This window comes from Nicotiana sylvestris, chromosome 2 (genome assembly GCF_000393655.2).
Source record: "Nicotiana sylvestris chromosome 2, ASM39365v2, whole genome shotgun sequence".
NCBI lineage: Eukaryota > Viridiplantae > Streptophyta > Magnoliopsida > Solanales > Solanaceae > Nicotiana > Nicotiana sylvestris.
The window spans coordinates 95219082-95230994 of record NC_091058.1 but is presented as its reverse complement, the minus strand read 5'-3'; the positions used below and the strand labels follow the sequence as shown (position 1 = coordinate 95230994).

The window sequence follows — 11913 nt, the reverse complement described above, 5'->3', positions numbered from 1 at the left end:
TGTTAAGTCATGTTTGTTTGTGGTACTCTAAGTCGTGTTTCTTGTTCTGCTCTCTGTCTTCCTATAAATTTGGTATTTTTTGTACTCGGTAGGTAATTGAGACCAAGTGAAAAATAGGACACAACAGAGAGAAAAAAAGATCCATAACAGTATCAATTGTCATGTTAGTACGCTTGCTTTAATTTTATGTTCTAGGACACTTGGTCATGTCTGAGATTTATATTCTAGTAGAAAGCATTGAGAGCTTCTAGTACTTGATATTTATTTTGTTTAATATCGGTTTGAGATGCTCTTAATGAAACCACATGATTAGTGAGGATTTATATTGTTGATTTCAACTCGTTTGGTTTTGGCTATTGAGGGGTAGGTGTAGGTAATTTAGATGCTGATACTATGTCCTAAAAATTATACAAAGAAACAAAGCATAGCATGATAGAGAAACCAAAATTTCCCAACGCACAGTAAATTAGTAACACGAAAATCGTTGGCCTCGATCATGCATACACCACTTTTGAATAGTTGGATGATAATTAGCGCACCACATTATTGTTGGGGACGATTTGTAAAAATTGTACGGGACGCCCCCATTTAACCTATACTCATTTTTTTAAATACTTTTAACTTGTACCCACTTTTTAAACAACTTCAACCCCCTTTCTCCTCCTCCTCCTCAAAGTTATATCCGCCTCTTCTTTTTCAAACTTCCCCTTCTCCCTTTTCTGCAAGAAATCTGTTACACAACGTTTTTATCTAGGATTTCGTACGTAAAATACACAAGCTCATTCATAATTATAATCTAATCAAATACTATTAATAATAATGGGAAACAAAATTTAAGGAAAATCAGCTGGAATTATCACAGTGTCAGCAGCCTCGACCTCCATTTTTGCTCTCAACATATCAGCCTGTGTTGCTTCCTCCTCACTTCTTGCCATCATCTTCTTTCCCTAAAACATTAATAAACTATTCTTGTAAAGCTACAATCAGTTACATTAATAAACCTGCAGTCTTAGAACTTCAGCTCTAGAATCAGTTCTAGAGCTCTAGAGCTGAAGTTCGCCAGTTACAAACAAAAACTTCAGATCTAGAGCTAAGTTCGCTAGTTACAAAATAAAAACTTCATCTCTAGAGCTGAACTTTAGGCCCGGCTACTAGAATGCTGAAGTTTTGCGTGATTGTCTTTGCTATTTTAGCCCCGTATGCTGAAGTTATGCGAAAAAGTGGGTACGCTTGCAACTTTTTTTGCAAAACGGGCACAAGTTAAAACGTAACACAAAAAGCGGGTATAGATGCAAATGCCCGGACGATTTTGAGTAAAATTCCAATTTTTGAGGGATTATGTTGGGCATTTAGCCCATTTTACGCTAATGGCCATTTCAGAACAGCCTTAGCTCATACTTAGCTCAAACCCATTGTTATGTGATTTCCTTAAGCTAGATAGCAGAGATACTTTTTACTTTTTAGGACTTACGTATAGTAGATGATAACTGGATATTTTAACTATATAAAACGAAGCGAAGGCATATTCGAATATGCGAGCAGATTCCCTTAATAACCATCTATTAATCCCATGTGGGAATTAATGATATGACAAAAATTATATGAAGACAAAAAAAAAAAAATCAAAATACATTCGAGTAAATTAAAGTAATCCATCTTAATATAGACTGTTAATTATCCGTTTACTTATTTGTTAAAATACCATATTTCCTACTGTAATCTATATTTATTTATTTCAAATTTTATTCTCCAGTTTAGTTACTAACAACAATTTCAATTCTAAAGATGTCTCTGTCCATGTGCTGACACGTAGCAGCCCATGTTAAAAGAGCAGGATTAAAGGGATCCGACTTCATTAAATGTTAGCCAAGGCCAATCTAATCTCAGTTAAGTAAATCATTGAGGCTTAATTAGCTGTTTATTAGATAAGGGATTTATATATTAGTACATATTACCTGCCCAGATAAGATGTATTCAGGAGGTTTAAAAAGGAACATACAGTGGCGGATTCAGAATTTTCATCAAGGGGTGTCAAAATATAAATAATTAGATATATCAAAAAGTCAAGAGGAGTCAACATATAATAATATACATAAAATAAAAAATTTATCTAATAAAATAGCGTAAGTTTTCGACGAAGGAATATCACCCATTGCTTTAATGTAGCTCCACCACTGGGAACATGGGGTTTTAACTATACTACATATAGTATTAGGATATTACTGCCTTTAAATTAAATGCACTAGACCTAAAACACAACATAATCTCCTTGAGACAAGGAATTCTGCTCATCTCCCAATGCCAGCTTTGATTTACACATTCCCCATTTCTTCTTGTCTGTGACAATACACACAAACATGTGGATGACTATCTTCATCGGGTTTGCCAAAACATTATGAAAAGAAATTGCTTAATTTATTTCTGTTTTATGACTTAACCAATATTAATTTAATACTATCAACCATCTCTTAGCGGGAGAAATAAAAAAATAGCCAAATTTACAAGTGGTCATTTAAAAATAACCACAATTTCAAAAGTAATCGAAATTTAGCCATTTTTCATGTAAAGATAAATCTGAATGAAAATACTGTTCGAAATCCGGAAAAATACTCCAGTATTAGACTGAAGTTCCAGTATAATATATCGGTCCAGCATAATATACTGGAGTTTGGAGCACCTGTGCTCCAATCTCCGGTATATTATACTGGAGCCAGCAAAGTATACTGGTCCAGCATAATATGCTGGAAGTTTATACATAGGTGCACCGAATTCCAGTATATTATGCTGGACTGGTCTCTGTTGCAGCAAAATAATGATTATTTTTTAATGACTTGACAAATACTGATTAGTTTTAAATTACCAGTCCGAAAACTGACTAGATCTTACTATTTTAACTCTCTTAGTTAGTGTCGACATCTCGAACTTACCTTAAGAAGTAGTACTATAACGACTTTGCACACTTGTGAAGTACAGTTTGCCAAGTCGTGTAGAAAGAGACGTAGTGCGTTTCCGTCAATTTTTCCTATAATTTTCCTAAAGCTAATACTAAAAGTTTAAGTTCTATATATGCTGTGATGATGTAATTCTTTTCAATAACCAACTCATGTTAAAAGAGCTCTAATAATGTAAATATTTTTACAATGTCAATATATATGATAAAAATGCAAGTAATCACATAATTAATGTGTCAGGATAACTACTATTTTCTCCGTTTTAATTTGTTTGAGCCTTTTCGGAGTATGAGGATCAAATTAATTAATTTTCTGTGTGAATTCAAATTTAGATTCTTTAGATTTTTCGAAACAAAATTTATATATAAAAAGTAATATAAATCACAATAATTAATAATTTAAAAACTATTTATAAAAAATATGATCAAAGAAAACCTTATTTAACTCCTCAAATAGTAAAAGGTGGTTTATTCTTTTTAAAGCATATGGAGTATATATATAGTAAGAGTTCCATGGTTATTTTAAGAAGTAGAAATAAGAGTGGCACTGTTAGTCAACAAAAATGGAAGTTGTGTCCAAGATCAATTAAGACAAAACGTCCCTTTCCTGCAACTAACTCAGGCCAATTGTTTTAGCAATTATTGGAAAGAAATTCCATGCAACCTCACTTGACGACTTGAATAATTGATCGTCAACTTGGTGCTGCATGCTATTAAACAATAATACAAGCTGACTGATCCAAACTAATTGTGTACATGTACAGATAGTATCCGAGTGGAAGCATGAAATTTAAAATATAACTTATGACTAATTGTAAAACCTATAGTACTAGCATCCCAACAAAAGGGATCATCAACGACGTTGGAATACGTTGTATAGCTAGTCCTATAATTGTCTAAAACGTTGTTTTCTATACATAAACCATATAATGTAAGCAACATTAGGATGCACTCAAAAATAAATACGAAAGACAAATGTACATCAATTATTTTAAATAGAGAAAACTTTCATTAATGTACTTTAGAAAACGATCTCTTCACTTCGACCGTCCAAACTTTGTTTGCGTCGAATCAAATGTTTATACGTCGATTTTCCTTTTTTAACTGTCATAATTCAAACTAAGTACCTTCGTGAATGATTTGTAATAATGTAAATTCACGCATTCACGATAAGGTAATAAGGTTCCAAACTTTTGAAAACTCAGAAGTACGAGCGAGAAGTATAACCAATATTTACCTTACAACTAGCTAGAGTAGTTCCGCCACCCCACCCACCCCGCAAGGCGAGGGTCTATTGAAAACAACACGAGGTAGGAGTAAGGACATAAGGTCTGACCAGTGGCAAAACCACATGGTCATAAGGATGGTCAATTGACCACCCTTCGTCGAAAAATTGTACTGTATATATAGGTAAAATATTATGTTTTAGAGGTATATAACACATACTGAACACCCTTTATCGGTTATTGTTTTTATTTGTTTTAAATTTGAACACCTTGTGAAAATTCCTAGCTTCGCCACTGGGTCTGACAACACACTACCCTCCTCAGCTTATGCCCTACTTATGGGATCGCGCTGGATATATTGTTGTTGCTGTTGTAACTAGAGTAGTTTTTTGGCATCGAGTATTCGTGGATCAGTCGGACCAAGAAATTCCAAGTGAATCTGGCTGCATGTTAAGTATATCTCAATAAAACAAAAAAAAAATCCTAGAAGAATTTCCAAACCAATCTAGGCTGGAGAAAGTATATGTAAAATCCATCACTAGCTTAATTAGCTGGCTCGTTTAGCTTAGACACCTCCATAGAATGTGATATATAATTTTATATGAAGATCCACGTGCCGTAGCTTGGCTTCTCAAGTTTGAAGGAAGGTAGGTAGGAAAGAACGCCCTCAAGAAAACAATGTCCATTTTCCAGAAATTTAGACTTTTAACAATGTGTTGTATTGGAATCTGAGACGTGGGTTTTGCGAAAGAAACGCCGAAGGTCTTGCTGACTTCTCCATTTTTTTTTTTTTTTTTTTGTAACATTAATCACTTCTCTCATTCAATTCTAGTCACCTTCTGCCAGCTAATTAATTATTATCAATCTCAAACTGTTTTAAATAATTTATTATGTACTATCTATATATACTCTGTTTTAGTCTCACTCTTGTTTCAATAAAGACAATTGCACCTTTTTATTACTACAAAAAAGCCAGAAACAACCAAAATTTAGACCTAGCTAGCAACTTAACTTTAGCTTAGCTATTTTCTTCAGATATGTCTATGGCGGCGTTAGCCAAAGAACATATTATGAATGACACAAAAATGGGCTTAGTTGATAATTATGAATATTATGAAGGTGAATTTGGAATGAATGATCATTCCTCCCCAGAGCTATATCATGGGATAAATGAAGAACCTCCAAAATCAGTTTTTGAAAATCCAGAGAAAACAAGTCCAAATATAGCCAAGAATTTTGCTATAAGCAGTTCTTCTTCACTATCCAGTCCCAGCAGTTCCAATTCCAATGGCCATTCTGTTATTAGCTTCAAAGGAGGGTATGGTGGTAATTTTATGCATTCAGCAAATGGTTCTTTGCTAAGCTTTGAGCAAAGTGAAAGATTTTGTCCAAATCCAAGAATGAGTAGTAATAAAGTGGAGTGCTCAGTTTGGGAAGATAATAATTTGCAGTACAATAATAGTAGTAATAATTATAATCAGAATTCCCTTACTTCTAAGGGTAGCAGCAACACTAGTCCTCGAGTATTGATTAATGAGAATTCCAAGAATATTCAACGAGCCAATAGCTATGGGAATAGTAATGCGATACCATTTGGATGGCTAAATTCTGAGGCTAATGCAACTGTTGAGGACTTAGAGAGAGAGGAATCACGTTTCAATAAGCGCCCTTGCATGGTAATTTCATATCTAACCTTAATTACTCATTTCACCTGTTATACCAAGTTATTTATTCTTATTTTTCATGTTACCAAATTATGTTTGTTATAAAAAGTACTTACCAGTTGTTGTCAAAAAAAATAACGTAGAAATATTATATTTTGTTAGTGCACAAATAATATAACATAGATAGAGTTAGATCTACATTCTCAACTTAAAACTCACAACATCTATATGTCACTAGAAATATCCATCCCCTCTTGTGGTCCGGCCCTTCCCTGAACCCCGCACATAGTGGGAGCTTAGTGCACCAGGCTACCCTTTTTTTTCCCACTAGAAATATCCATCATCTATAATTATATTAGTAATAGTAGGCACTTACATATCTTCTTTTTGTTCACCAAAATGATGATCGTATTTTATTATCACCAATTTCATAATGATTATGATTCAATATATAGTGATAATTATAGTAGTCTTACATACAAAGAGATGGATTTAATGCAGGAAGAGAGCATGCAAACTAATAAGAAGCAATGCACCGGGGGTTCAAAGAAGGCCAAATCAAATACTTCTGTTGTTACAAAGGATCCACAGAGTATTGCAGCCAAGGTTTGCTAACTCCTAATTAATATTGAAGTAATTTAAAAGCTTGAATTCTTTTGGAATTGCGTGTTTAAGGACAAAAGGAATGTCTGTTTGTAGAATCGTAGAGAACGGATCAGTGAACGCCTTAAGATATTGCAAGAACTTGTTCCCAATGGTTCCAAGGTAGGTTTAATTAATTCCTTTAATTACTGTTTCTCAATTTATAATTCTGGAGGTTACTTAATCATATGGCAAATTCCTTATATTAATGCAGGTTGATTTGGTCACCATGTTAGAGAAAGCAATTAGTTACGTCAAATTTCTTCAGGTGCAAGTGAAGGTGAATACTTATAAACCTAATTATTTTTGTGCTTTTGTCCTCTAAAGAGTCACTTTCCTTTTATATGATTTAACTTGTATACACGGGCAATGTAAGAATAATTTATATTTTTAACATATCTTGTAGTAGGTAACTTGATTTCTAGGTAACTAATTTCATTATTTTTTATTAATTATTTTATGTAAAAACTTCTTATGTAACATGATAGTATAAAATTCGTCATACCGTAATAAAAGTTAATTAAGATCTTATCATTATTATTGTTATTATTATAGGTGTTGGCAACAGATGAATTTTGGCCTACACAAGGTGGAAAAGCTCCAGACATTTCTCAAGTAAAAAATGCCATTGATGCTATCCTTGCGACTCAACGAGACAGAAACTCAAGCTCCAAATGATCGATAAAACCTAAGATTAAGGAGTATCGGAGTTTTCCGTTTGTTAATTATCATGTATTAGAATTAAAAGATTCCAAAATAAGTCGTTGGAAAAAAGAAAAAGAAAAAACAGCTCATTGAAAAAGAAGTGTTCTTTTTTTTGGATCGTCTTCTTCAATTTGTCATTTTTTTTTTTTTAAAGTTCAGTCATCAGTGTAATATAGGGAGTGAAATTTAGGTTAATTTATGGAAGAAGCTGGCTATTTTCATTACAGTCTTCCAAAATTCAATTTTTAGCTTTCTCATATTTGAAGTACTGAAGAAATCCCTAGGTGTAATGAGGAAGTACAAGAATTCAAGGTGGTTGACAAATTGGGACAAAACCAAGATTTATATAAATGCATGTCAATGGATAAGCTAATGGTTTGTTTGGAAACTATATATATGGTCTAGTTACAAAATTGTGTAATTACCTTCTTAATAATTGCACCGTATAACAATTACAAAACTTATTTGTTTGTCATATAAAGTGTAATTACAGCGTAGTTTCTAATTTCATGTTTGATTGCACAAGTATAATTATAAAATTAAATATTTTTAATTAAAACAAAAGTCGATTGTAAGAAAATAAATATATTTTATATTAACAAGCTTTTTTTTTTTGGGTAGGAATACGAAATCTTCATTCATTAGATAATACGATTACATAAAGCTAGAGTCCCATTGGGATCACTAGTAGTTACAGTCATAGTGCTGTTAATACTAGAATTACAAGTAACAAAAGGATTTTCAAGTTCAGCCAAGCTATTAAAAACATTAGTAGATACAAGTCTAGAGCTAGTAGAGTCGATTTTATCTTCAAGGACAAGTTTCAAAAAGGCAGGAGGAGGTTGTGTCCAAAGAGACAGTGAGTTGTTGCTTGCTTGCTTGGATCCTTTAGTAGCCAAAAAGTGAGCAACCTCGTTTCCTTCCCTAAAGTTATGCCGGATCGGCGGATTCCCCAGTTTCTTCAGTAGTGACCTGCACTCAGTACCCAAATTAGTATAAAATGAACCAGTGTGAACTCCAAGCAGGCGAATGATATCTGTAGCACCAGTTTCAATTTCTAAACCTAAGAAATTTTTTTCAGAGGCTAATTGCAGCCTAGTTCTAAGGGTAAGCAAGAGTATAGACATATGCTAAATTGCAAAATCTCAGAATCCAATCCCCATGATTGTTTCTAAAGATTCCGCCAATGCCTCATTTCTTATACTTATTCTTAAAGACACCATCAATGTTGAGCTTAAAGGAAGCTGTTGTGGGCGGGAGCTACTTTATTATAATGGTTGAAGTGGGAGGGGTGTAACGTGAAGAGTTGGTACAATATTTATATTCCTTACAGCGCATGATAACCGTATCTAGGGACAGTTGGCTACATAGATTGTCGAAAGAGTTATTACATCTATTGAGCCAAAGATTCCAAATAGCAAATGGGAAGAATTCTTCCCATGAGATACCCAAACGATGCATATTAATGTTTGTGTCCTTGAGCAAAGTGAGCCAGTGCTCAGAGTAGTGATTTAATGTAAGGAAGTTTAGGTGTGCATCATTCCAAAATTTTATGGCTATAGGGTATTCAAAGAAAATGTGAGTAAGGGTCTCCTCAGCACCTTTACAAATTGAGCATATAATGTCTATGTTAATGCAAATGTGATAGAGATATTGCTTAGTGAGAAGTCAATTATGGGAGCAATGCCAGAGAAGGAATTCAATTTTATGGAGTGTTTTTAGTTTCCAAATCCAATAAAACTTATAGTTTGTGGATGGTGGAGGGGAAATAAGTTTGTAGGCAGAGTTGGTAGAGAAGATACCATTTGGAGTAAGAGCCCAAATTGGGGTATCTCTAGTGTTATTGATACTGATGCGGTTGATGAAGAGGATTCTATTCTTGATGTCTGAAGGAAGTACAGAGGATAGTTTAGAAAGATCCCAATGGTCATTTATCCAAAGATTCTTGACTTTAAGAGATAGGTCTGATTGATTCATCGGCCCTTAGATTAGAGTATCTAGAGGTGGGAGATTAGGTATCCATGCAGAGAACCAACAATTAATTTTTCATGGACCAATTACCTATTCAAGACCCATACTACAGGTTTTCCAACCTGTCAGAATGTTGTTCCAAATGAAGGAGTGAGAGGTCAGATTTCTCTTATGGATGTATTGGCTAATAAGTGTGGTGGCTCATATAGAGCTTGGGTTGGTGAAGAGTCTCCAAGAGAGACTGGCAAGTGAGGCGATGTTTTTGTCTGATGCTTTCCTAAGGCATAGGCCCCCAACTTGTTTGGCTTGGGTAACAGAAACCCATTTGGTGTAGAGGATTTTTTTCCCAAAGTGGTAGTGCTCCAGATAAAATCTTTTTGAATCTTGTCGATTTGTTTAAGTATGGAGAAGGAGAGTAGAAAGTATTGCATTGAGTGGTTTAGGATGGAGTTGAGAGTTGATCTAGCGAATGTTGTTCTCCCCGTAATTGAAAGATTTTTTTTTTCCAACTAATTAGCTTAGAATTCATGTTGTCAATGACGAAGTGTAAGTCAGAGGCCTTAGGTTTACAAGAGAGAATAGGGAATCCCAAGTATTTACCAAAGTATTTACTAATTTTGATGTTGAGAATATTTGCGAGGTGAGTTTTGGTTTAAGGGTCACAATTCCCGGAAAAGATAATTTTGGACTTGGTATTGTTTCGTCCAGATATTTGAGAGAAGAAATGAAGGCTTCGATTTATGGTGTGGATTGATTTTAAATTGACATTAGCTGAAAGAGTTAAATCATCCGCATAGAATAGGTGAGAGATTGATGGACCGATGGGATTGAGCTTTACGATCCCAGAGTCCAATATTAACTTGGTGATTTATATATTTAGAGAGTAGTTCCATATAAAGTATAAAGAGATATGGTGACATAGGGTCGCCTTGTCCAATACCTCTTGATGGATGAAAAGTTATTTTGGACTCGTTAACTAAATTAGCAATTCTAGAACTGATGATGCAGTTCATGATAAGTGTGGTGATTCATGGAGGAAATTTGAAATAAAGGAAGGCACGGTAAATAAAGGACCATTCAAGTATGTCGAAGGCCTTTTCAGGGTCATTTTTAAGAGGACTTTACCCTGGCTACCCTTAATTTTTGGAAATAGTTAATAATCTCTTGTATAATAAAGGCGTTGTCACTAGTTCGTCTACTTTGAGAAAACTAGATTGATAGGGGCCAATCAACTTATCAAGGTAGGGCTTAATTCTATTAACAATAATATTAGTAATAACCTTGTAGATAGTGTTACAAAGACCTATAAAGCAAAAATTATTGAGATTGTTCGCATTGTGAAATTTTGGAATGAGGCAGATGTAGATAGAGTTTAGAGTTTCTGGGATTGAGAGATTTTTAAAAATATTGTGAAACGAAGTTAAAAAAGAATCTCTAACCACATGCTAATATTTTTGATTAAAAAAAAGATGAATTTCATCAGGGCCCGGAGCCTTAAAAGGCTTAAATGAAAAAATAACACGAGTAACTTCAATATCTTTCAATGGACAATCTAGTTCTGAGAAATCTATTGTTATCAAAATAAGTTTGTGGATTAAGAGTATTTTTCTATGGTGTATCTATATGATCAGTTTGAAAAGCCTTTTGGAAAAATTCAGATGTGTGATTAAGGATTTGTGTTGGGTCATTGATCCAGTTACCATCACTTTCTTTGAAGAATGAAATACTATTTTTTCTTTTACGATTCACTATACTTAGGTGGAGGAATTTTGTATTACCATCACAGTCATTAAGCTAATTAATACGAGACCGAATTTTTCAATAGTTTTTCTCAATTTTTAAGAGGTTATTATAGTCATTTATAAGGTCATTTTCTAGTAAGTATAGAAAGTGGCTCGTGGGATAATGTGGGGAAGATTGAATTCCTTTGAGCCTAGTAAGAATTTTATTTTTCTTCCTATTAAAATTACCAAAGTTAGGTTTTGTCCAGTCCAATGCCTTATGTCGGAAACAGTTAGTGGCTTCGAGTAATTGTCTCCCATGCCAAGAGTCCTTGATAATATTGTCAAATTTATGGTGATAACACCAAAAGATTTCAAGACTAAAAAGCTTCTTACTAAGGGGAGGGGCAGGTTTGGTAAAATTAAGTAGTAGAGAAGTATGGTATGGGTGAGTTCTAGGTAGATGAGTGATAGATGCATCAGGATATTAGTCAAGCCAAAGTTTGTTGGCAAGATATCTATCTAGTCTTTTCGGGATCAGACCAATGGAGTTAACTCTACGGTTGGTCCAGGTATATTTTGCTCCTTTAAAGCCTAGGTAACTTAGGTTGCAATAATTCACACATGACCAGAAGCGTGAGGAACATTGAGTATTAATAGGTCTACCACTCCATTTTTCATTTTAAGAGAGGATTTTATTAAAATCCCCACCCACTAGCCAAGGGCCATAATAAGTGTCCACTATGGCACAAAGATTATTCCAAAGGTTACTACGAAGACTAAGAGAAGTACTAGCGTAGATAATACTAATAAGACATGGAGGTTGGTTAGGAGATACCTGGAGCATTGCATGAATTTCCTGATGTGACTTGCTAATGAGATTGATTGTAACCAAATTTTCAAACCAAAGGATCACCATCCCGCCAGCAAAATCTACGTCTGGAACCTCCAGCATATAAGTGAAATAGAACTCATCGCGGAGAGTAGTGTGGTCAGTCATTTTGGTTTCCAACAGTGCAACCATGCGACAGTTA

General features: G+C 34.2%; 1 protein-coding gene across 1 annotated transcript; it reads left to right on the top strand.

Moving 5' to 3' along the window:
• The first annotated feature begins 5133 nt into the window (after positions 1–5133).
• Positions 5134–7411, top strand: LOC104248131 (transcription factor RHD6-like). The gene is made up of 5 exons (XM_009804327.2): positions 5134–5852; positions 6342–6446; positions 6540–6605; positions 6697–6762; positions 7038–7411. Exons 1-5 carry the CDS (start codon positions 5214–5216, stop codon positions 7158–7160), a joined length of 999 nt encoding a protein of 332 aa, XP_009802629.1. The 5' UTR covers positions 5134–5213; the 3' UTR covers positions 7161–7411.
• Positions 7412–11913: the final 4502 nt, after the last annotated feature.